This window comes from Cladophialophora yegresii, assembly GCF_000585515.1.
Source record: "Cladophialophora yegresii CBS 114405 chromosome Unknown aczIN-supercont1.4, whole genome shotgun sequence".
In the NCBI taxonomy this organism is placed as follows: domain Eukaryota; kingdom Fungi; phylum Ascomycota; class Eurotiomycetes; order Chaetothyriales; family Herpotrichiellaceae; genus Cladophialophora; species Cladophialophora yegresii.
Genome location: NW_006913048.1, coordinates 515,476 through 537,261, shown reverse-complemented (window position 1 = coordinate 537,261; position 21,786 = coordinate 515,476). Strand labels below are relative to the sequence as shown.

Here is a 21,786-nt window from a genome sequence, read left to right as displayed (position 1 = left end):
GCTGTTAACCGCTGTTGTCCTCAAGGCATCACGATGGACCAATGCGCTCGCGCCGTCGTTGTCAACAAGGCAGGGAGTGTCCCGCCAGTTCAGACGGGCGTCTAGGCTGGAGTCGATACAGCGTTCCTTTTTTGAGATAGACTGACAGCGGGGTCACGGCTTGGCTGGGCATACTCTGGTGTTATGAGAAGTCGGGAGCGCAGGACCACAGCACAAGATTCGGCGAGATCGTGTTCTTGGTCGGCTACTGTAGGACAGCTCGTATGTGTCGCCATCGTGGAGCTCGGAGGTACTGTACCACAACCCCAAACCCGCGGGTCGAGCAGTTGACTGCGTGCAGAAGGTGGCGAAGACGGAAACAGGTAGACACAGAAATAGAAGCGAGATCAAACCTCAATTACCACAGTAAGCGAATGGTCGTTGTAGATGCTGTCGTCCCCTCTTTACCTCGCCCGTCTTCCAAGGGTCCCTTGCCGTTACAGAGTAATTACTCCGTACCGCGCCGTAATTGCAATCACGGTGACCGCGTCTCTTCGCTCTTACGGCTTGCCAGAGTGGCATACACGCAGCTACTGTGGAGTGGACGCTCGCAACCGGCGTGCTTGGCTCATTTGCAGCATTTAGCACCGAAGCTGCGCCGAGGCTCAGGCTTGTGAAACTCGGGAATGGCATTCTCAACAACTACGGAGTACTCCGTACAAATCCTCAATCTAATCCCCGAGTTCCGACTTCCACCTCAGGTGCAAGCTTGTGCGTCAAACGCTCACGAACCCTCTTCTTCCAGAGACTTCAGCGTACGCTTGACGACGAAAGCGGTTTGACTGAATCCCCATACCAGGCTAGGCCTCCTTGACTCGCACACAGGATGTCTGTTTCTTCCCAAAACTCTCCCGGTTCATCCGTGTTTGCATCTGGTTCATGGGACACGCAGTCTAATAAGCTCCTCGAGAACGCTTCCAGGGAATGCCACCTCGTTCAGTGTCCTCCTCACGCTTCCATGGAATGCCACCTCGCTCAGTCTCTTCCGCGCGCTTCCATGGAATGCCGCCTCGTTCGGTGTCTTCTGCACGTTTCCACGGGATCCCTCCACGTTCGGTGTCTTCTGCACGTTTCCATGGGATCCCCCCCCGTTCGGTGTCTTCTGCACGTTTCCACGGGATCCCACCACGTTCGGTGTCCTCTTCGCGCTTCCATGGAATGCCACCTCGCTCAGTGGCCTCCTCGCGCTTCCAAGGAATCCCACCACGTTCGGTGTCTTCCGCTCGACGGTAGATGCTAGGAGGCTCAGCACCCTTGGCGATAGGGGTCGCTGCTGCCATGCCTGCAATTGCGGCAATAAAAGCGAGTGAGAATTTCATATTGAATTGACGCGTTGGCTGTGGGAGGCTGATCGGACTATTGAAGATGAGTTATGCGAATGCTGGTATCGCTTGGGCTCGTGCTGCAATGAATCCGACCGGGTGTAGATCCAATACTCGGCCAGAAACTTAGCTTTTAAGCTTGATCCTGTGCGTGTTCGTGCAACCTGGGTAGGATGCTGGCTTACTGGTGCAGACAGCTGCACGATGATATTGGCTAAGCTTGCGGTGCGAGCTTCGATGACAATAGTATCCTCGCATAACGATCGACGGAACAAATCTCGTAGGATAATTGCTGATGATAGCATTGACTAAGAATTCGTATACTGGAGCATTGCTCGCTATGATACGTGATGTGGTTGGACTGCAACACCCAACCATGCCACTCAAGCATCTCTTCCCCGGCTTCAGCGGTTATTGCCCCTGTAAGCTGTATTGATAGAGACTTACATTACGTTGAAAGATCATGTAGTGTAATACGTCGGCTGATTACACAAAAAGTCATCCTCCTTTCAAAAGGGGCTGCAGCCTTGTTGCTTATGTGAGTATTCTATGCCCTGATTCCGGGGGGGTCCAACAGTCCCCGCTTCTCAGCCTTTAATGGCATAAGCAACCATTGCTCATGTGAGCTTTCCACCCCCTGCCGAGACCTCCCCATGACCATGGTCGGCGAATGTATCATCGGCTGTCTAACTCTCTACTGGAGGTCGAACCTGCGACAATCAAGGACACACAACAGCACGCTTCAACATTCTCCGAGAAGCTTGTCAATTTAGGGCCTTGATTTGACACACCGACGTTGGTACACTAAGTCGCCATCATGGACGATTCTGAGCCCTTTTTGCCGGCGAAAATCGAAGCATCTGAAGACGATTATCGCCCTCTAAATTGGCTTCTACCACGACGGCGGGCAACCGACAGAATTCTCAAGTCGGCAATGACGTCTCACCTGGCCGTCTTTGTGGCGACCACGCTCCTGTGGGGAGGCATCTTCCTTCTCACGGCACACTTCTCTCCAGCAGTGGTCTCCCGCGCGGAGATGGCTTCGAACACCGGTGTGGGTAACCCACTGCCAGCGCACACCAACCACGTCGGCAAGCTGTTGGCCAACGAGATCGACTACTTGACGTGCGGGGCCACTCGCGAGGAAGCCAGAACTCGGGGCTGTATCTACGACACGCTCAGCAACGCCTGGATCCCCGGCCAGTGCCGGGATGACTTCTCGGTCATGGAGTACGAGCTCGACGAGTCATGGTACCCGTTCGCCGACGTGAACAGGACGCAGCCCCTTGGCAAGGAGGAGTTGGGTGATCTGGATTTCTACTACACCTCGCTTCGGGATCACATCGTGCACTGTGCAGCGCTGTGGCGGAGGCAGTTTCGCGCGTTCTCGGAGGGCTGGCGGTATCTCGACGACGTGCTGGTGGACCCGGTCCATACGATGCATTGCTCCAAGTACCTGGTGGACTGGACGGATAAATTCGAAAACGAATATCGGACGACGGCCATCAAGGTACACGTCGGCCATGTGGGGTGTCATGTATTAGCCTGATAAGACTACTCTGTCCTCGGGATCACTCGTTCCGTCTTGCTCTGCTCACAAGTATTACTTAGACAAAGTGTTGTAAGCAAGTTATACAGTATCTTGAAGAGATGGGCTTTGTGATATCATATTGCCTGATAGCCCCTTAAGGTTTGCTATTTTCAACTGAACCTTCATCACCCCAGGAGTTGGTCTTGTTCAATAACCACCCCATCTCCCTCTGCAAGTCATCCCAGAACCGTTGACAGGCTTTGAGTTCCCAAAATTGAGCAAAGTTGTGCGGCACCCCTGGGTATATCTGCAACCTCACAGGGGAACCTTGTTGCTGAAGCTTCTTCGCATATTGTATGCCCTCGTCCCTCAGCGGGTCCTGACCAGCCACACATATAATGTGCGGTGGTAACACGCAGAGATCACCGAGCAGTGGCGATGCAAGAGGATCTGGCCGAGATGCTGCTGAAGGTCGTACCATGTCCCAGACAGCCATCAAGCCACGAGAATCCGAGAATGTACCAATACATTGATCGTACGATGGTTCCCCCTTCCTTGAATGTGGCATAATCGCAGACAGATCGCGGTAATCACAAAGAACAGGTACATTCAGGATCACCCCTGAGACGGGAATACTGTGGTTGCGGCATAGCTGCGATAAGACGGCGCTAATGCCACCACCAGAGGAGGAACCCGCCAAGTAGAGAGTCTTTGGATCTACTTGGACGGGACAATACGTAGGCAAGAAGTGTCCTGGGTCCTGCAAGAGTTGTTGCAACACGTCCCAGGAGTCTTCAATCCATGTCGAGAATTTGTGCTCAGGCGCCAGTCGGTACTCGACGCTGACAATGATGATATCGAATCTTTGGTAAAGTGGCCAAAGCAGCCATGCCTCTTCGGTCGTGTGCGTGCCCTGGATCCAGCCTCCGCCGTGCGTCACGAATAGCACTGGTAGCAGACACGATTGTGCGCCCAAGATGCTGCTGCAACGTCTGTTGTGTCGTGGGTTTGCAGGCCAAGAAATCTTTACGCTGCAAAACGTACCGTCCCGAACTCGGATGTCGGTCAGCGTGGTCTCATAGCCAACGCTGGAGAGTGGATGGTTGCGAGCCCATATTTTTTCTGTCGCGGCACTCGCCTCTCTGATGGCTTGGAAGTCCCAGGAGTGTGCGTCGAATCGCGGCAGAGAATGTTTGTCAATCGGTCTATCCGGAGGAAGTGGGAAGCCGTGCTTGACCGCGTAGGCTGCCCAGTCGGGGTCCGTTGCGAAGAAATCGGGCACGTCCATGTTTAAGACGCTTCAGAGGCTCACGTATTGGGCATGATTCCCAGATCCCAGTATAAGTTTTGGCACTGTGCTCAGAATGCAGTCGCAACACCGCAGATCTTAGGGGGAAGTCTGGTTATGGCGAAAAGTGCGTCTGTCTGATTGGCGCAGCTTGCTCACCTCAGCAACGGAGTAACGAAGTATACATGTTGGGTGACCTCGCCCCTGATGGCAAGAGCACAAACACCACTTGAAAATGGCTTCAAGCGTTCGTGCGATCGTCAAAGTCGCTCAACATTCTCAAAGCCGAGTATTGAGCCTTTTCCACAAGTCTTCAACCGCCACCGTTCCGGGAAGGAAGCATTGCCCCAGGTTCGATGCATACTGTATTTCCATAGGACCTGAAGGAGAATACTAACAGATGCTACGCAGCGTGATGGATTTAGAGTCCTCTGTTGGACTACTCGACGGTCAGAACCGAGATCCAAGCGCATCCAAAGAGCTTGAGGAATTCGTGCGGTCGGATCATTCCCTCGGCAAGAAGAGATCATTGCGAGCAAAGCTTGCCGTCTGGGCGCTCCGATTCCTTATCGGACTCATGGCATTCATAGGCATCATGAATACAGTCAACGGGCTGGCAAATGTACGAGTCGAACGATTCGTCCCATCGTACGACAACCCCAAGCACGCAGCCGAATACTCGAATCACCCATGCTACTGTGGAGAGAGCGTGGCAGAAGCCCGATCCAACGGATGCGTCTTTGATGAGTTGTCGACGGCATGGCTACCAGACCGCTGCCGAGACGAGGAACTTGCGGCGGAATTTTCAACCAAGGGCGACGGTCCTAACGGAACGTGGCTGTACTGGGCAGACGAGGAGCATACGCAGCCGCTGACTGTGCATGAAATTTCAATGTACGCTGACCTCGGCACCCGTCACTTGTTCCATATGAATATCGAGTGGCATCGACAACACTGTCTGTACTCGTGGCTCAAGGAGCATCGTTTCAAGACGCGACCTGACAAGGTCTTCGATCCGAGGTCCGACTCAGACGGCCATATCTACCATTGTATGTCGGTTTTCAACAGTCCGAGGCAGGAGACGGAGGCTGGTGCGGTCCTTGAAGTATGAGGTGGGATGGTAATGAATTGGAGTTGTGGCGGATGGCAATGTCCACTAGGTAGCTATTCATGGCAATATTCTGGCAGGGCACCGCAGTATGTCTCAAATCTCTGATTAAGTCTATCTCTGGAGAGCTGAGATCTCGGCCATGAACTAGCCATAAACTGTGCTGCTGCCGCCTCGCATGGCGAGGGCAGAGACGGAACAAGGAACAGGGAAGGAACAGGATAGTCCACCACAGATCTGTAGCATACCGCGACTCTTGGTGCTCAGCCTTTGGTCCTGAATCTAGTATCCAGGAGTTCATCTTACTCAAACGTGAACACGTTCTGCTTTCCACCTAGTTGTCATGATATGGAAACTCACGCGGACCAAGTCTGTTGGGTATGCAAACCCAAGGCCTTCAGTCTAGCTTCGAGCGACCGAGACCGAGGTTGCCACGTACAGTCCGATCCAAGGCTATCAGGAGCTATGACACCGCCTCATCACGAAAGTCTTACAAGACGTGTGATTGTCAGAAAGTAGTGACCCTTTCATTCGTCATCTTAGCTATGCAGCATTCATGCCCTCAGCATGATGTGATCCATTTTGTATAGCGGAGATGCGGGCTCTCGCGGCCGCGCAGCTCACTTCACTCCCAATGGCCTAAGATCACCACACAGTTCTTCACGTAAGCAAGCGAGCCAACTCACCGATCTCGTCAGTCATTCGCCTCGACTCGTGAACTGCGTCGCTTATGATGGAATACTGTATCACTTCTACAGCTCGACAGACTGGAGTTGATACCTTCCAGAAGAGCGTCAATTTGTGCCGGTAATGTAGACTTGGAGGCGACTCTCCCTACGAACCTGAGTTCTACATGCCAACACCAAACTCCGATTTCACAGCAAGATTCCTGGACCTGGATGAAATGATGTTCGACTTCAAATTTCTCTGGCCGAGAAGGAAGGAATATTCCGCCCTTGCCGTCGAAGAAAATCAGTCGCCAGCAGATGAAAAGTTTCTGGAGAAGACCGATATTTACCAAAAGCCGCATGGCTTCCGGCGGAGTCCACAAACACCATGGGCGGCCCTCACATTCATATTTGTCGGACTTTCGGGTCTCCTCCTTTTCCACGACCTGCGACGTGGGGGACGAGGGAGCTTTGACTCCGGGTTCCACAATGACATGAGTGAGTAGCTGGCAGCCCCTTTGTCTCGAAATGCCTGACTCTAATCTGGATCGATCCTCTAGCTCTGGCCAAACCAGCAATCAAAGTGTCCCAAGTGAAATTTACAGGTGGGATCAAATTCCACGACAACGGCACCATGTATCGCGACAACGGACCCGGTCCAGCGTACGTCGGCCCACCAACTCCGGCGATGGACGATGCATGGGAAGACCTGATCGGTACGCGGTACCTCGCCTTCACCGAGGCCCAAAGGTCCTCGTTCTCCGTCCGAATCGACAAGGGAAGCGCCGACGGCCTCTACCGCGCCGGGCCTGACGCTTTCCATTCGCTCCACTGCGTCGACAAGCTCCGACAGACCATCGACGGGTATCTGTACGACATTCCGGAAAAGGTGGACGAGAGCAGGAACAATGTGCTGCACGTCGAACACTGTCTCGATTTCCTGAGGCAGCTTGTCCAGTGCACTTCGGATCTGACGCCCATTCCGCTGGTTTACTCGGTTGGCGCGGGTATGGAGGTGCCGGATTTTGAGCAGGTGCATACCTGCCGGAGTTTTGACACGATCCATCGATGGGCAATGAAGCAGAATCAGGACGCACTTGATACGTTGGGGAGCTAGGGTCAACGGGTGGGAGTAAATAGCATTTGGGTTTCATACTGTTAGGCATGCAAATAGATTCACTACCTGTGTGGTGTGTCACGGATCCCTGTTCGCAGACCTGAGACGGCTCTCATCTTCACATACTTACTTACTCACGGGACCCAAAGAAATACTGATCAAGGCATGAAAAGACCGTGTAGAGATTAGAAGAACCGTCTTCAAGCATCGGTGAACGTAACCCTCACGATTGCAGCATAGCGGAAGGGCCCGGATGTTAATCTGAGCTAGAGAGGCCGGCGTGCGTGCTGCGTGCAGAACTCTTGTCACTCTTCGATGCCGGCTGCGTGCAGTTTGTATTTCATGTCCCAAGTCTCGGGCTTGCTTATCGAAAGCAACTCTCAACAAACGAAAACAATGGCGATAGTTCGCGGTTGGTCTACAAGTCGGACCTTGTACGTCGTGGCCATCAATCGATCGCAGCTGGGACAAGCAAGATTGACAAAGTGCCTACAGCGAGAGATGCCAGTTCAGAGGGATCCGACTATCCGCATTGAAATGAATACGCCAAGTTACTACATATTAGGATCTACAGGGCGCACAACCACAGCCTGCAGACTGAGACAGCCGAGTCTAGGGGTTCGCAAACACGCCAGGCTTCAACCGCTGGGCATTGTCTCTCCACAGAGCCTCGTCAAGCGCATCGCGCTGCTTGGCCCACTTCTGCATCGCGTTGAAATCTCGACACGTGTGCTCGACTTGGAAGACTGGCTCCAGTCCTCCGTTCGGGCGGAAAGTGGTGTGTATCTCCGGGATGGGCGTCATGTCGGCCTCGCACATTAGACTCTGGCGGATGGAGTCGATACAGTGCTCTGTTATTCACCAGTCAGCGCCTACCCTGAGACCTTGAAAATCAGAGGCAGAGGTTCGTACGAATGTGAGGTTTGAAGGCTGGTGTAAGTTCTTCGGGGTAGTATTGGATGTATACTCCACGGCGGATAATGTCCTTGACGGTCAGTAACGAAGAGCACGACAGCGCCCCTGAAATGCAACGTACCAGGCAGTGCAAGTTGTGAAAGACGGCAGGACTGGGAACATGAAGTTAGCTCTCCCAAATCATGTTTCTCGCACGGCCGGAGACAACTCTTACACAGCCTGATAGAGCCCCGTGTACGGGTCCGTGTACAGATGAGCATTGGATGGCACCCTTGCAAAGGCTCCGTCGTTGCTAATGATTTCATCAACCTCCTCTCTTGTCAAGAAGATATCGGTTGCTGAGTTAACATCAGTAACTCATCTTGGGGTCTCAAACAGGCTAGGTTAGCCAGCTCACTCGAGATCAGCTCTTGCCAGGCGGCGTCGATTTCAGGGGTGGGAATGCCGCCGTAGTCTGGAATTGTCGGGTCAATTTCCCTGATAAGGTGGCTTGTCTCATCCCACTTCAATCCGCCTGAGAATTGGACCTGCAGTGTTCTTTCAGGGACTTCTCGCTGTGCGATCTCTAGCACTCTTCGTTGGTAACCTGATCAAGGCACTGATGCGTGGGGTCCTGGGAATTACTGACCAAGATCCGAGGATCCCCAATAACCGACTGGGACGCATTGTCTAGACTGATGACGCCAGTGTTGCAGAATCAATGCAAATAACATAAATCCAGAGAGTAGCCAGGGGAATGCTTGTTGCAGTTGTACGCATTTTCGTTTCTTTGATCTTGTGTGTTTGAGTGGCTGCTCGCTGTCCGAAAGATCTCGCACGGTCTCAGAGCTCGCCCTAGAAGCGGTTGACTCAAATGCCTCCTCCATAGTCGTCGCGGGTACGTGCTGTGGCCCTCAAAGCGCGGTCGATACTATGGTAACGCAGCACGAAGAACTGCCTCCAGTGATTGTAGATGGATAGGCCTTAGCCAGAGGACGGTGGCTGCCATGTGTGCAGAGACATGGACATGGAATAGGTCACTATACCCAATGTAGATGCATCCAAGGAGATCGTGTTGTGACGGATGATGTGAGCAGACTCATTTGATCGGTGTGAGGCTTAGTGCAGCTGCTGAGGTCAGGCGGCTGTTGTATGTAAGCATGCGGAGATGTGAGCATGGGCTCCATCGAGACGCCTTACGCTGGATACTCAGCCTCGTGGCCTAAGACCCAAGGTGTGAGCTCTCTGCGACCCGTGATCGGATCGCAAAATTGGCAGTCCTCCCTACGTGTGTAAGAGTATCGAACCCTGTCGCTCAAAGAGAGCAGCTGCATTGACTGAGAATGCAGGAATCTCTCATGTCGACGCACCGGTATCGTACTCTTCAGGAGCATCCGCCGGAAGATGACAAGGACACGATGAGCGATCTCGAGCAGATATCTCTCGTTAAGTCGGATTGCACCGGGGATAGAGAGCACACAGCGATCAATCTGCGCAGTTCACCTGTCCGAAGGCTGGCATTGTGTACGGGCATTCTCGTGTTGATCACCTGCACGGCAATCGTCTTTGCCTCTGTTGTGCCTTTCAATGGCGCCGATATGAAAAAGAAATGGGATTTTCCTCCTCCAGAAGTCCATGTGCCCGGCATATCAAAGTACAACGACCGCCTGCACCCATGCGGCAACTCATCTGAGGAAGCCCAGGCGCTCGGCTGCAAGTTCAATCAATTGACATGGGCTTGGTTGCCGGCAAGCTGCCCAATGTATGCCAACAATGAATTCCTGGAAGCGGAAGACTGGGTCTATTGGGAAGATCTAGATCGGACAAAGCCGGTCGGGAACGACGTTTGGGCGGAAGTGCTGGACGGCGATAGAAAGATTTTCGCCGAGCTGAGAGAGCATGCAACGCACTGTGTATACTTTTTCCTGAGCGTGTCTCAGGTGATTCGTGATGGAACACCATACTATGACAAGATGGTCGAGTACAAACATCACGAGCATTGTGCCAACATGCTTCTCGGGTTGCTGAGGAAGTTGCCAGAATGGCACGAGTTGAACACGTTGGCAGGGACGGTATCATTCGACCAATACTGCGCATAGTACGATGAGGCAAAGCCGGTGTGTTGTATGAAAAGTCATCTTCGGTGTCGATAGGCGTTCGATCTTCTCCAGAAGGACTCGATCTCTCACAAGGAGTAGAAGGACAGGTACGTTTCCCGACGTGATCAAGTAGAGAATGAATGGTTTTAGCCGAGTGCAGGCGGACGAGCGCCAGCAGTCGCCATGTCCTGCACAGCTGCAAATCTGTGTCAGATGGGAGAGCCTGGCAGGGGACGGCACAAGGGATTCAAGCAGACCAGCGTCTGTGCGAGCTGCTCCGGTGGCGCCCAGAAAGCCAGTCAAGCACCAGCTAGATCTGCTTAGAGCGCTACCTCAAAGGAACCTGACCGAATACAATGTATCCGCCGAGACGCGTCGAGTGAGCTTCATGGAACAGCCAAAAAGACCCTCCCACGCGGCACAACGGACGACTCGCGCAAATGAGTCAGACACCAGGGAGGAGGACTGGAGCACAGAGCAATGTGGTTGAGGAGTGTCAATCATTTGCTGGAAGAGAATCGCTTCGACAAGACAAGTAAGAGCGGCTGCACATTCGTTCGCTCCTGCATTGCATAACATCTGAGCTATACTTAGTAATTAATGCTGTGTCTTCGATGATTCAGCATACCGAGGTACATGGTATTCACACAAGGGGCTTCACACTTGCAAACGTAAGCACTTGGGTTATGCATCGCAAAGGATATGTAGGTATTGTTCGACGTTCTACCGACTATCCCTACTCAGATTGAAGTGCGCCGGGCCCGACCTCCTGCTTCTCTCGCCGCGGCCGCAGGGAAATTACTCACCAACGATATTCAGGGTAAATTGATGATCTTGATGTTGTATTACCGATCAGTGCGATCTCTTGTAGCTTAGTAATAATTCCACCATTCTCTCGCTTCCTGCTTTCACCGCAGTCATGACGACACTGGTTCCGTCCACATCTACAGCATTGATACTAGCTCCCGCGTCGAGAAGTACCTTGGCTGTCTCCGTATGACTGTGTGATGCACAATGATGTAGCGGCGTCCTCCCTCGCTCGTCTCGCGAGTCGGCGCGGAAACCAGTACGTAGCAGGATGGAAAGAATGCGCGTCTGACCTTCTCGCGCCGCCAAATGCAACGCTGCACTCGCCTGCACGCTATCTTCACATGTCAGCGTTGGCTGTAGAGGTTCATCGGAGGGAGTCAATATGACCGCGTTGGTGTGATTATCCAGATATCCCAAGCCTGAAAGATCCATGTAGTCCGCAAAGGTCTGGTCGGACAGAGGGGTGTGTAAAGCGCCGAAGCGGCCTGCATCCTCTCTTGGTTTGGCAGTGAGACTTTGGTTGGGCGTCATGGGCACTCCTGTATGCGCTGCACGCCCTTCTCCCAGATCGTCTTGTAGGCAAGCAAGACTGCTGTTTGTAGGGGTTCGTGGTTCGCCAAGGTACGAATTCCGGGTACTCGCTCTTGAGATCCCAGCCGGGATTGTTGGTGGATTCTCCTGAGATGCACCGTCCGACAAGGTGAAAGAGCCCATGACAGCGTCCCGGTGACAGGCTTGAGGTGGAGTTGGTTCATCTACAACCTGAAGCGTATCGGCTTCGTGATTGTTCTCAAGACCTCGGCAGTGGCTACACTCCGGACATCGTGGCTCCTCTAGTTCGAGATCAACCGCGTCACTGAGTAGTTGACGCGCTTGTTGTGCAAAAGCTTCCAGCGTTTTGGTGCGGCTGGCTATCTTGTCTCCTGGTTTGACCTGGTCAGTCATTCTGGATGGCTTCAGATGAAATCAAGCAAGTTGGACTCACGATACCTTCGTTGAGCTATTCTGTTCTGCTGCTTCCGCCTTTCCGCCGGGCCGTTGTCTTTTCCTCTGGATGGGACACTGTCCAGGGTTGCACCGCCTGTGATAGCTTGCATGGTTTTGATGCTCAACTTTCCCACCACCCTTCAAAGAGATGCAGGCCGCCTGTTCAAGGCAGCGGGCCTTGATGTTGAGGAGGAGGAATGCTCTTCTTGGGATATACTGAAGCCTGGAGTTCCGAAGAATAAATCACCGATACATTCACATGAAAGGCCGCTTCGGACAGCTTCTTAAAATATCGGAGGATCCTAGGTTACCGTAGGTCAGCGAAGCATTGTAGCTGTAACCTGTGATCTTGATCCTCCAGCTGCAGCCTGGACAGCCCCTTTTAGCGTGATAAGCAGCAGTGAGCCCTCAGTAAAATCTGACTGGCGACGACAAATACCTGTTCAGAAGGTGGTGGGACTGTGATAACTTGTAGTTGATTAGTCGACGAATACAACCGACGTTAGAGTATCCGGATGGGAAACCCCCGTGTCCTGTTACACTGCTGCAACCATTTCTGCCCCAGCCATGCTGGATCGACTCTACTCATTGGCTTGCCTTACCGCTGCCATCACCTTCAGGACTGAAGCAATTGGTTGTGTGATGTATTGATTACCACTTTAAGTACGTATCACTGGATAGCCACAGTTCGTAAACCTAGTTAGTGGGCCTTGATCAAGCGGTGGAGGCTGAGCTGGCCAGGACCCCATAGTCAGAGTCTGGAAACAGATCAGTGGAGAATACACAATTGCGCAAAATTACCCAGACAAGTTAGACATGGTCAGTTGCCGGTCTCAGGCAGAGTGGCAGTATTCAGCTGCATTCGGGCTTTCCACCAATCGCGAGATCACCTCTGAGGAGGATCCTTCAGTACTTTGTCAGGGTGTGAAGTACGAGGTACGAGGTACTCATATCTGTCTCTCGCCCCGGGGCGAATGTTGCAGATCAATCGTAACAAGTGCTCTTGCTTGAATTGTGTCCGTGGGGCAAGATACGTGGACGCATATTCCGTAGAAGGGTAGATATCAAGAAGGACAAACCTTCTAGCCTTGACTCCGCGTAAGCTGACCGGCATTCTGCATATTGCAATGGTTACCTAAGTAACTAGGGAGGTACTGATTGGCAACCGGCATTTTCGCGTACCATCGGACGAGTCAAACTAAGCATTGAGATTAACATTTTCCCGGCACGATTAAACGAAAGGGGATACGAGGCGGGCCGCAAGTGACTGCCTCTTTGATAAGGCTTAGGGGGGAACCAGCGAGTCGGCCTCTGCAGCCACTTTGTGTTGGTTCTTCCCACTCCCCGAGCTTTGTTGGCTCCAAGGGTATTGTGCAGGGTTGAAAAGGGTTCCCGCCTGTACGGTCACATCAACTGTGGGGGCTGAATCTGTTACAGACAAGTCAAGTCCAGTGGCAGGCTCCGGTCAGGCCCGTGCCACCGAGCCCTTGACTCAGATTCTCAGCACTGTGAATAGGGAGTACAAGTACTCCCATAAAAGTAGATTATCAGCTTTCTCGGAAATCAAGGACACATAGTAAGAACTACTCGGCGTTGTGGTGGAAACGAAACAAGCGGCCCCGAATAGCCACCAGCATTGAGAGAGGAAGGCTCGACTCCTCAGCAACTCGTTTATACAACCAAAAGCCGACACTGGAAGATCGAATCCTCAATTTCGGCTGGCTGATGAAGGTGAGCAGTTGAGTAAGGCGCTTGGCCCTTTACAGAGTCAATCCGAGGTAGGTTCAGATGTCTACCGCAAAACGAAGTCAATAATGCATCGTCAATCAGCTTGACCAAATGTCGCGTCTACAAGCTAAGGGTGTCGGGGACACGCAGAGCAGAGACTCGAATACCCGCGCAGAAATCTCATGTTTCAAGGGCAGAGAATACATGTTTGCGCCCTCTGCGGCAGACCTCAATCCCGCCGGTACCAAACAAACCACTTGCATGATACGAGGTACCAATTTGTTGAACTCTCGTTCGTCATAGTGAGGCTGTGGTGGCGTCGCTGATGTGGCGCTGATGTGGCGCTAATGGAGGGGGTGTTTCACGCCGAACTTGTGACGTATGTGCATTTTTCTCATGATCGTCGTTGCATTGCGTTGCGCATGATCCTCGATTGCCTTTGATTCTTAAAAGACACAATACTTCCTCCTTCTCATTGCAGACGAGATTCTCAATTCTCAATTCTCATCCCGAACATAGCCACAATCAATTCAGCCAGAAATCATTATTTCCCGTAAAGGATAACTCAACTATGTCTACCACGGTCCACGTCAAAGGTATCTCACATGATACCAGCGAGAAAGAGGTCAAGGACTTCTTCAGCTTCTGGTGAGTTTCGAAAAAACTGCTGCCGGCAGTTACGATACTAATCTCTCTCAGCGGCAAAATCACCAACATCTCTGTTACACCAGAGTCCGATGCCGCTGATGCATCGAAATCTGCTTCCGTGACTTTCGAGAAAGAGACGTGAGTGTCGACAGTCCCGTCCGGCCGCGAGAATTGAATCCTAACCTCCTTGCAGAGCTGCTAAGACCGCACTCCTCCTCGACAGCACACAGCTCGGAAAGTCTCAAGTTCATGTCTCGACCGCAGGCAATATCGATGATGTCGCCTCCAAGGCAGGTGCTGCAGTGTCCTCTTCGACTGGCGACGACCACATCGCTCAAGAAGACAAGCCGCGATCAAGAATTGTTGCTGAATACCTTGCCCACGGTTATGCTGTGTCAGACCAAGTGATCGAAAGAGCTCTTCAGCTAGACAAGAAGCACGGTTTCAGCCAGCGGTTCACCAATGCTCTGAGTACCTTCGATCAGAAGTATAAAGCAACCGATACCGCCAAGTCTGTCGATACCAAGTACGGTGTAAGCGACAAGGCAACAAGTGCTTGGGGTGGCCTCACTTCGTACTTCGAAAAGGCGATGGGCACTCCCACCGGCCAAAAGGTCAGGCAGTTCTACATCCAAGGCGACCAGCAAGTCAGAGACGTCCACAACGAGGCGAGAAGATTAGCAGACCTCAAGGCTGGCAAGCAACACGAGCCCGAATCTATCCCAGGCACGGACAAGACGGTCTGCAAGTGTGGCGGCGAAGAAGGCACCTGTGGTTGCGCTCCAGGTCACTGCAATTGTGCTAGATGTGCCAAGAGTGACGTTGGTGACATCCAACCTGAACCAGTCAAGGGTACGCAGTCCACAGTCTGCAAGTGTGGTGGCTCGGAAGGTATCTGCCCTTGCCCACCTGGTCACTGTGCTTGTGCTAGTTGCGCAAAGAGCAGTCCCGAAAAGACTACGGAGGCTAAAGAGGCCGCTCAGGCAAGTGGCCAACAACTACCTGCTGGTTCTGTGTAAGGGGTGACAGAGTGTCAACTATATTAACGGTTTCTTTTAGCACAACCCCAGGGCGGGTTTCCTGGTGGGAGAGGGTCCAAACATGCTTGCGGTCCAATTCAACCCTTGAGAGCGAAGGTTATTCAGTCCCGTAGAGCAGCCTGCGAGCTTGACGTAGTGTTATGGAATTGACTCATGAATTCTTATCGCACACTGCTCTGTGGCCTCGAAGCGTTGTTTTCCACAATTATGATTGATTGACAGGCCCTAGAAAGTATTGCTGGGAAGTGGTTTCATAACGCACCTACGGAGCACGATCTAAAGGGCCGGCTGGGCGGAGTCAAAGAATCCGTTATAAACTCCTGAGGAGACATTCCACGAAGCTGCCTGAGATAGAACTTGGTAACATCGATTTCGCCGAATGGTATTTGGGCTTGGATCGGTTAACATTGGGAAGTCTAACCCTACTGAGTATGTAGGAGTATCGAATTTCAGTTGTTCACAGTTTTTGTACCGTTTATTATCGGTCCCGACTTGATTGCCAGGCTAGCAGGAGTGCTACCGGAAGGTAGGAATTTTCTAAACGTAAAAGATGTCGACATCGGCGATTGCAGTAGGTATGCTAAGTGTGTCACGGTGAAATGACCTTGTCACATCAGAAAAAAATCCGTTCTTCAAGCAGGCATGGCTTGCGTGGGCAGCAGTTGGTTGTGCTTCGCCCGCACCAAGACACTACACCGCCCGTTGCCGCGCGCCCGGCACTCCTCCGGACGCACTGATTCCCCCACAGGCAAACTCTGCCTGCGCCCCAAAAGAGCTCCTGTTGCCCTTTCATCCAGCCTTCACTGTTGTTTTCTGACGACTCTTGTCTTCAACCACACCAACTTATCAACTCCTGTCGCTGTCGTCCCGGACGGTAGCTTCTTCCTTGATCCTTTTGCGCCGACTATTGTTCGCCAGAGTATGAACAAGCCTTCGACCGTTTCCATCTTCCGCTTCTGTGAGGCCTGCGACGAGCCTGGATAACTGGGCCGGTCGCAACGACGGCCACAGTGGCAGAAAACAGCACAGACGAATTCGAATATACCACGACCAGACAGACCAAGGTATATCTGCTGCGGCACTGTTGATGGGTGTATCGCAAACTGAGATTGTGGCAGACTTAAGACGAACACTCAGAGCCGCGACAGTCAAGATGTGCTTTGAACGCCTCATCCGGCTCAGATGCAGCCACTATGAATCATACCAGCTGGACAAGAATGGCTGCAAATATCAGGCCGGCCGCCAGTGCCCGAAATATGTCCAGCTTCAAGTTCGAGAGGACAAGAATCGTAGCTGTCCTCGCTGCAAAGCAAACCTGATGGCGACATTCGGGATCGCCAGTCACAGCCTTCGGTGGACGAAGTAGCCCAAGAGGGCGTCGAAAGGTCAATTTCGACGCTCGACAAGTGGATGACAAGTGCAATAGACGCATAGAAGGAGGACGAGTGTTCGCACAGGCAAATTGTTATCATCTGTGGACCATACTCAATGGTAGTTGAGATTCTACTGTGTATCGCCTTGTGCAACAGTTTTGATGGCTCGGTGGAATCCGTCGCTGTCCTCTGATATGCAGCAATCAACGCATCCGAGCATTCAAACACCCAATATTTCTTTTGGGCATGTGCACTCGCTAAAAATGGTGAAGCCGAAATGCCAGATGCTCAATTCAGACATGCACAGTAATTGCTCCCGAGCCATGGGGTTCTGCTACTTTACCAAGAATGGCTTGCAGGAGGTGTGACATGGTTCGCAGTTTCAATTCTTTCGTAACCAGCAGACGTCATACTTTGAGGTGGGATGGTCGGAGGGGTGAAGTGCGCCTTTTCTTTCACTCATCCTCCTGTCTTCTTTCGTATATCCTACAGTTGAACCCACCAAATTCTTTACAAAGATACTTTCGCCACGACTAATCAACTCTGAAGACATCCTACAACACTCCCTGAACCAAAGGTAACGACTATCCCATCCAACGGTCTCTGCTTCCTGGCGAACACTGCTGCTCACACGATCCATAGACACCAATTCCTAAACACATTCAACACAATGTCTGCACCAAATCAAGGTCGCCAATCACCAGAACCTGAGCGCCAAACTGGTGCTCAGCAACAAGACCATCCTTCCCAGCCAGGCAGCGGAAAGGTACTGCCATTGTTTCCTCCAAATGTTCCTCGACCAAGCAAGCCTAAGTCTTGCACCTTGCACAACACCATCGTATATTCTTTTTGGACGTATGCTAACATACATTCACACAGCTCGACAACTCGGAGGGCAAGAATGAGGGCAAGGATGATCAAACCTCCGGCCTCCAGAGCAACCCCAAACACATTCTTGAAGACCACGCTGAGACAAAGACTGCGAAGGGGACGTCCGCAGACTCGGCATAGGACAAGCAATGAGAATGGAAGGAAAGCAAAAATAGAGTCTATATTTACGGTGTGGAGGGGACAAAGAAAACCGTGAGGCAATGCGTGAAAGTAAAACAGTTCGCCTGAAACGGAAATTGTCCCATACATACCATCAGTCCTGTTCTGTTCACTCGAGGCGCACTCTTCCCTGGTCACAAGGTGGTGAAGAGACACCAAAAGTCCCCGTACCAACTACTACTCTTGCTTCAGGTCATGGAGGAAACGTGTCGGTGACCAGAGTTCGCAGGCACCACCATTGTCTATACCCCCTCGAGTGGCCTTTCCCCAGCCAGTGTATGATAGAACCATATCACGAGTCGTGGACAGTGCGGCTCTTCCCCTCCCCGCAATACCCTTCTCAACGTACGGTAAGCATTTACCACCACAGTAGGATTTCCTTCCATGCCGCGGAAACATTTCCCGGCTGAGTGTTCACGAGCATATCCGCCACGTCATCGGACAAACGACCCGATCGGCTCGGCCCGTGTTTGGTGGCCGATCGACAAACCATGCAGTCCCCAAAAACGGAGCCCGAAGATGCGCTGCCAAATCTTGACCCCTTGGGTTTCTGAATTTATGTCCATGGGCCAAGTCAAGCCATGTTCGGTTATGTTTCTGTGTCTTTGAACGCGCTGCTTGTGTTTTATCTCTCTCTATCGGCGTCTGTAATCGCTGCCGACCAAGACGGACTGATCAATGGAGAGTCCAAACGAAAAGGCTACTCCAAAGGAGAGCTTATACCGGTCAGCTGTTTGAACAGAACGATGTAAGTCTCGGCAGAAGCGTCGCTCGTCTTGAGACTTACAGCTGTAGTGACACTGGCGAACATGTGAGTTGTGCTTGGTCGTCTGCGACTGCGAGCTACCACTTTCAGCTGCAACGGTGTTGTCAATCTACTGCCCTGGAATCTCACGTCGCCATGCCAGATCACCGATGACCACGGAAATTTACAATATATACCCTTCCCAACGTGTAATGAGACGAACCAACCCCTTTCGTTCGAGTACAACGTACCGCAGACACAGACCTGCACGATCGACGCGCTGCCAGACGAGCTCTACCATCTCCTCGAATTCTTCGTCCACAGCGACGTCCCCTTGACGTGTCGCGTTCCGTCATACCCATTGGACCAGGAAGAGCTTGGGATCATATCTTCAGTTCGGGGTGCTGGCGGTGCCGGTGCGGGCGCGGATAAAGGACTCTGGACGCCCTTCACGATCGCACTGCAAGGCACGTTGCAGCTATCGCACCTACACCTCCACACGACTATAAATGCCTTGTTCCACATGTCGCAGGATCCGGATGCGGCAAAGACCGCCTCACCATCGCAGTCGTACCTGATTGCCTCGACCGCATACTCGCTTCCAAACTCGTCATCGTCCGCGCCATTCGAGGGCTCCAAGATTGTGCGCAACGAGCCATTAGTGCTTACTTTCAATGTCGGCTGGGTCGATGGCGCGGTCTTACCTGGAATGGTAGGGAGACCTGTCATGAAAGTGACGGACCACAGCATCGGCTTTTCGCTGTTGAGCTTCTTTGCTCTGGCTGCTAGTGCTGGCGTTGGGGCTATGGCCATGCTTGTGTACGAGCGGAGGAAGAGTGGCAGGAGTGGCATTTACGGCAACGGGATATTGGGGGGCAATGTGGGCAATGGCGTGCCGCGGTCGTCCGGTTACGGTGGTTACGGAGGATATACAAGCAGCTTTGGGAAGAGGGACTGAAAGAGCCGTCTGGTGGGAGTCTAGCAGATGGGATGGCACATACGGGAATGTTCTTCGTCTGGATCTAAATCTGTTCTCCGTCTCGTGTCGGTCCGCGAGATGAAAGAGGTTGTGAGTCAGCAGGCCGAAGACTGGCAGTACCTCTCAATCTTGGTGAGGCAGAACGCATTGGGTCACATTTGCCATGCCTCTCACGCCTTCCGAGGCCGTTCAAGCCCAGGCGTCTTGGTGCAGCACTTGGGAAAATCAAATCCGGCGGATGACCGAACGGCCAGGATTAAGTACGACCGATCAGATTACGCCGCCAGAACGTCTTGTGGTAGCCGTCTAAGTCTCGACGAGACGCAAGCGAGAAGCAAGATCGTGATCTTCATTCCCTCACGCCATTCTTTCCATGGGGCGTTTGATCTCCCACAGCAGCCTCCTTTGCGCCTTCGTCAAAGCTACAGACTCATGGTTCCAACATTCCCTCCGCCCTATTCATCCATGCGGTGGAAAAGCTTACGGAGCAGAGCCCTTTGCGCATTTGTTGTAGCTACGAACTCAAAATCTAGCCACCGTATAGCTTGAGCAATAAGATAATGATGCTCCCCACAAAATCTCAGTGACACGTATTACTTATTTAGCTGACGCGTACCAGGCAGGCAATAAAGGGTCGAAGGTCTAGCACGGCACATGTCATGGATGAGGACGAATGGGCCACAAGGAGCGGGCTAGCGGTGATGCATATCTCTCGAAAATTTCAGAAACATACTCTGTACACCTGGACATAAGCCCGAACTCTAAGAGTGACTAGCGACTGTAATACCTGCGATTGTTGTCCGTCTGTGTATCTGTGGTTATGAAAACGCTCGGCATCTACATCACAGTAGGATCAAAGCCATTGTGTACAGCCCCGGTGGTCCGTCCTGCACCGGCACATTCCAACGTCGACAGCCAGACAGATCGTGTACAGCAAATCACATCTCGACTTAACTACCGGTATCGACGAGGATTCGCGCGGTAGGTAATTCCATACCAGTCGAAAGGCACGCGCTCTGTCCGGGCGAACCGCTCATCCGTGCGTCGAGCAGCAGCCTCGCTGGCCGCGGCCGCTGTATTCTGTTGCGGAGACTCTCGCTCCATCACGGACGCGGCGCGCAAGTTTTGGATAATATGAGGATATTCCGGCCTCGCCGAAGTTTGCATGGTGCTTGCTTGCGAGGGCGTAGGAGGAGCGAGGAAGGGCAGATCCTTCTCCTCGGCTGAGAACGGGCGCTGCTTGAGTGGGTTATGCTTCAAGGCATGACCGGTTGGATGACAAGACGGAAAGCAGGACTGGTGCTCCTTGTGCGAGCTATGTTGCGGCTTTGCGGGCGTGGTCTGACTAGCTTGAGCTTGAGGTTGAGATCCGTCCTTCTGAGAGCGAAGGAGTCGCTCGCGCGAGCATTGAGAAAGTGATTCCGTTGTCTCCAGTGGGGGAAGCGGTTCCACGTCCTGCTCCGTCTGGATTGCCGTTTGCTCGTGCATGCCGGTTTGGCTTTGAGAAGTAGGCGGCACTGGTTCGCCCGCCCAGCAATGCCGGCCTTCGAACGTGTCCTCCTCTGCACCAGGTATCTTGTTGTACATGACCCAGTCTTCAGCCGCTGGAGCATCCGTCTTGGTTGCTCGGCGCGCCTCGCGAGTTTCCTTCCGGTTGACCATATCCCAGTCCGGTTCATGTGGGACGACTTCCCAAGCCTTGTTAAGGTCGGCGCGCCTCGTGGCAGAAAGGGTCTGACCCTTCACCACGTCGTTTTGCTTGGACTTCGGGTCACGGCTAGCAACCTTGGCATGAGCGTCAATATTGTCGTAAATGCCCAGCCCACCGAGATGAACACTCTTCTGGGCATTTTGTCCGAGCATTTCCCATCCATCGGCTTTGGCGTCAAAGGCGTCATAGCTGGCTTGAGCAGGCTCTGCGTCTTCTGGCCCACATCTCTCCCAGCCTGCGTCCTCGGCATTGTAGAAGGTCTCCTTGCCGACGTGTTTGCCATTTAGACCATATGACCGGCTTAAGTACGGGTCTTCTTCAGGATAGTATGTTTGCATGTCGAGGCTGGACAGTCTGGTCGCTATGCTAAAAATACGTCGGGCCACCCACCTGGTTAGGGGGACCGACTCTGTTAATCTGGATTCAGAGTGCCCCAGTGGATCACAGGCCGACGAGAGGCTGCGTGCCGCCAGCTTGGAGGTTTAGCTGCCTTTGCTTGAGAGCTGGAATTGTTTCGGAATACTGGCTCCAAGTTATTCAGGTGAGTATATTTCCTTGCTAAAGTTAGTCAAGGAAGGTAGGGAACGGAGAAACCAAGTCTAGGTAGGCTTGAAGTGTTCTAATAGGCGCTCCCCCCGTGTTCGCGACA

The 21,786-nt window shown here is 52.6% G+C and overlaps 12 protein-coding genes across 12 annotated transcripts; 7 read left to right on the top strand and 5 right to left on the bottom strand.

Annotated features, from left to right (window-relative positions):
- Positions 1-932: 932 nt before the first annotated feature.
- A1O7_05513 (uncharacterized protein) lies at positions 933-1,358 on the bottom strand (the record flags this gene model as incomplete). Its single annotated transcript, XM_007759522.1, has 1 exon — positions 933-1,358. One exon carries the CDS (start codon positions 1,356-1,358, stop codon positions 933-935), a length of 426 nt encoding a protein of 141 aa, XP_007757712.1.
- An 820-nt stretch (positions 1,359-2,178) lies between these two features.
- A1O7_05512 (uncharacterized protein) lies at positions 2,179-2,910 on the top strand (the record flags this gene model as incomplete). The annotated part of the gene is made up of 1 exon (XM_007759521.1): positions 2,179-2,910. One exon carries the CDS (start codon positions 2,179-2,181, stop codon positions 2,908-2,910), a length of 732 nt encoding a protein of 243 aa, XP_007757711.1.
- A 136-nt stretch (positions 2,911-3,046) lies between these two features.
- On the bottom strand, positions 3,047-4,180 carry A1O7_05511 (uncharacterized protein; the record flags this gene model as incomplete). The annotated part of the gene is made up of 1 exon (XM_007759520.1): positions 3,047-4,180. The coding sequence occupies one exon, from the start codon at positions 4,178-4,180 to the stop codon at positions 3,047-3,049; it is 1,134 nt and encodes a 377-aa protein (XP_007757710.1).
- A 415-nt stretch (positions 4,181-4,595) lies between these two features.
- A1O7_05510 (uncharacterized protein) lies at positions 4,596-5,291 on the top strand (the record flags this gene model as incomplete). Its single annotated transcript, XM_007759519.1, has 1 exon — positions 4,596-5,291. One exon carries the CDS (start codon positions 4,596-4,598, stop codon positions 5,289-5,291), a length of 696 nt encoding a protein of 231 aa, XP_007757709.1.
- Positions 5,292-6,141: 850 nt separating this feature from the next.
- A1O7_05509 (uncharacterized protein) lies at positions 6,142-7,073 on the top strand (the record flags this gene model as incomplete). Its single annotated transcript, XM_007759518.1, has 2 exons — positions 6,142-6,454; positions 6,517-7,073. 2 exons carry the CDS (start codon positions 6,142-6,144, stop codon positions 7,071-7,073), a joined length of 870 nt encoding a protein of 289 aa, XP_007757708.1.
- A 612-nt stretch (positions 7,074-7,685) lies between these two features.
- Positions 7,686-8,854, bottom strand: A1O7_05508 (uncharacterized protein; the record flags this gene model as incomplete). The annotated part of the gene is made up of 6 exons (XM_007759517.1): positions 7,686-7,924; positions 7,986-8,058; positions 8,110-8,140; positions 8,203-8,326; positions 8,386-8,553; positions 8,617-8,854. 6 exons carry the CDS (start codon positions 8,852-8,854, stop codon positions 7,686-7,688), a joined length of 873 nt encoding a protein of 290 aa, XP_007757707.1.
- A 471-nt stretch (positions 8,855-9,325) lies between these two features.
- Positions 9,326-10,066, top strand: A1O7_05507 (uncharacterized protein; the record flags this gene model as incomplete). Its single annotated transcript, XM_007759516.1, has 1 exon — positions 9,326-10,066. One exon carries the CDS (start codon positions 9,326-9,328, stop codon positions 10,064-10,066), a length of 741 nt encoding a protein of 246 aa, XP_007757706.1.
- An 852-nt stretch (positions 10,067-10,918) lies between these two features.
- Positions 10,919-11,973, bottom strand: A1O7_05506 (uncharacterized protein; the record flags this gene model as incomplete). The annotated part of the gene is made up of 2 exons (XM_007759515.1): positions 10,919-11,799; positions 11,862-11,973. 2 exons carry the CDS (start codon positions 11,971-11,973, stop codon positions 10,919-10,921), a joined length of 993 nt encoding a protein of 330 aa, XP_007757705.1.
- Positions 11,974-14,162: 2,189 nt separating this feature from the next.
- On the top strand, positions 14,163-15,258 carry A1O7_05505 (uncharacterized protein; the record flags this gene model as incomplete). Its single annotated transcript, XM_007759514.1, has 3 exons — positions 14,163-14,239; positions 14,291-14,377; positions 14,433-15,258. The coding sequence occupies 3 exons, from the start codon at positions 14,163-14,165 to the stop codon at positions 15,256-15,258; spliced, it is 990 nt and encodes a 329-aa protein (XP_007757704.1).
- Positions 15,259-17,322: 2,064 nt separating this feature from the next.
- A1O7_05504 (uncharacterized protein) lies at positions 17,323-17,663 on the top strand (the record flags this gene model as incomplete). The annotated part of the gene is made up of 2 exons (XM_007759513.1): positions 17,323-17,418; positions 17,532-17,663. 2 exons carry the CDS (start codon positions 17,323-17,325, stop codon positions 17,661-17,663), a joined length of 228 nt encoding a protein of 75 aa, XP_007757703.1.
- Positions 17,664-18,283: 620 nt separating this feature from the next.
- A1O7_05503 (uncharacterized protein) lies at positions 18,284-19,405 on the top strand (the record flags this gene model as incomplete). Its single annotated transcript, XM_007759512.1, has 3 exons — positions 18,284-18,450; positions 18,498-18,513; positions 18,611-19,405. 3 exons carry the CDS (start codon positions 18,284-18,286, stop codon positions 19,403-19,405), a joined length of 978 nt encoding a protein of 325 aa, XP_007757702.1.
- A 975-nt stretch (positions 19,406-20,380) lies between these two features.
- On the bottom strand, positions 20,381-21,475 carry A1O7_05502 (uncharacterized protein; the record flags this gene model as incomplete). The annotated part of the gene is made up of 1 exon (XM_007759511.1): positions 20,381-21,475. One exon carries the CDS (start codon positions 21,473-21,475, stop codon positions 20,381-20,383), a length of 1,095 nt encoding a protein of 364 aa, XP_007757701.1.
- Between the last annotated feature and the right edge of the window lie 311 nt (positions 21,476-21,786).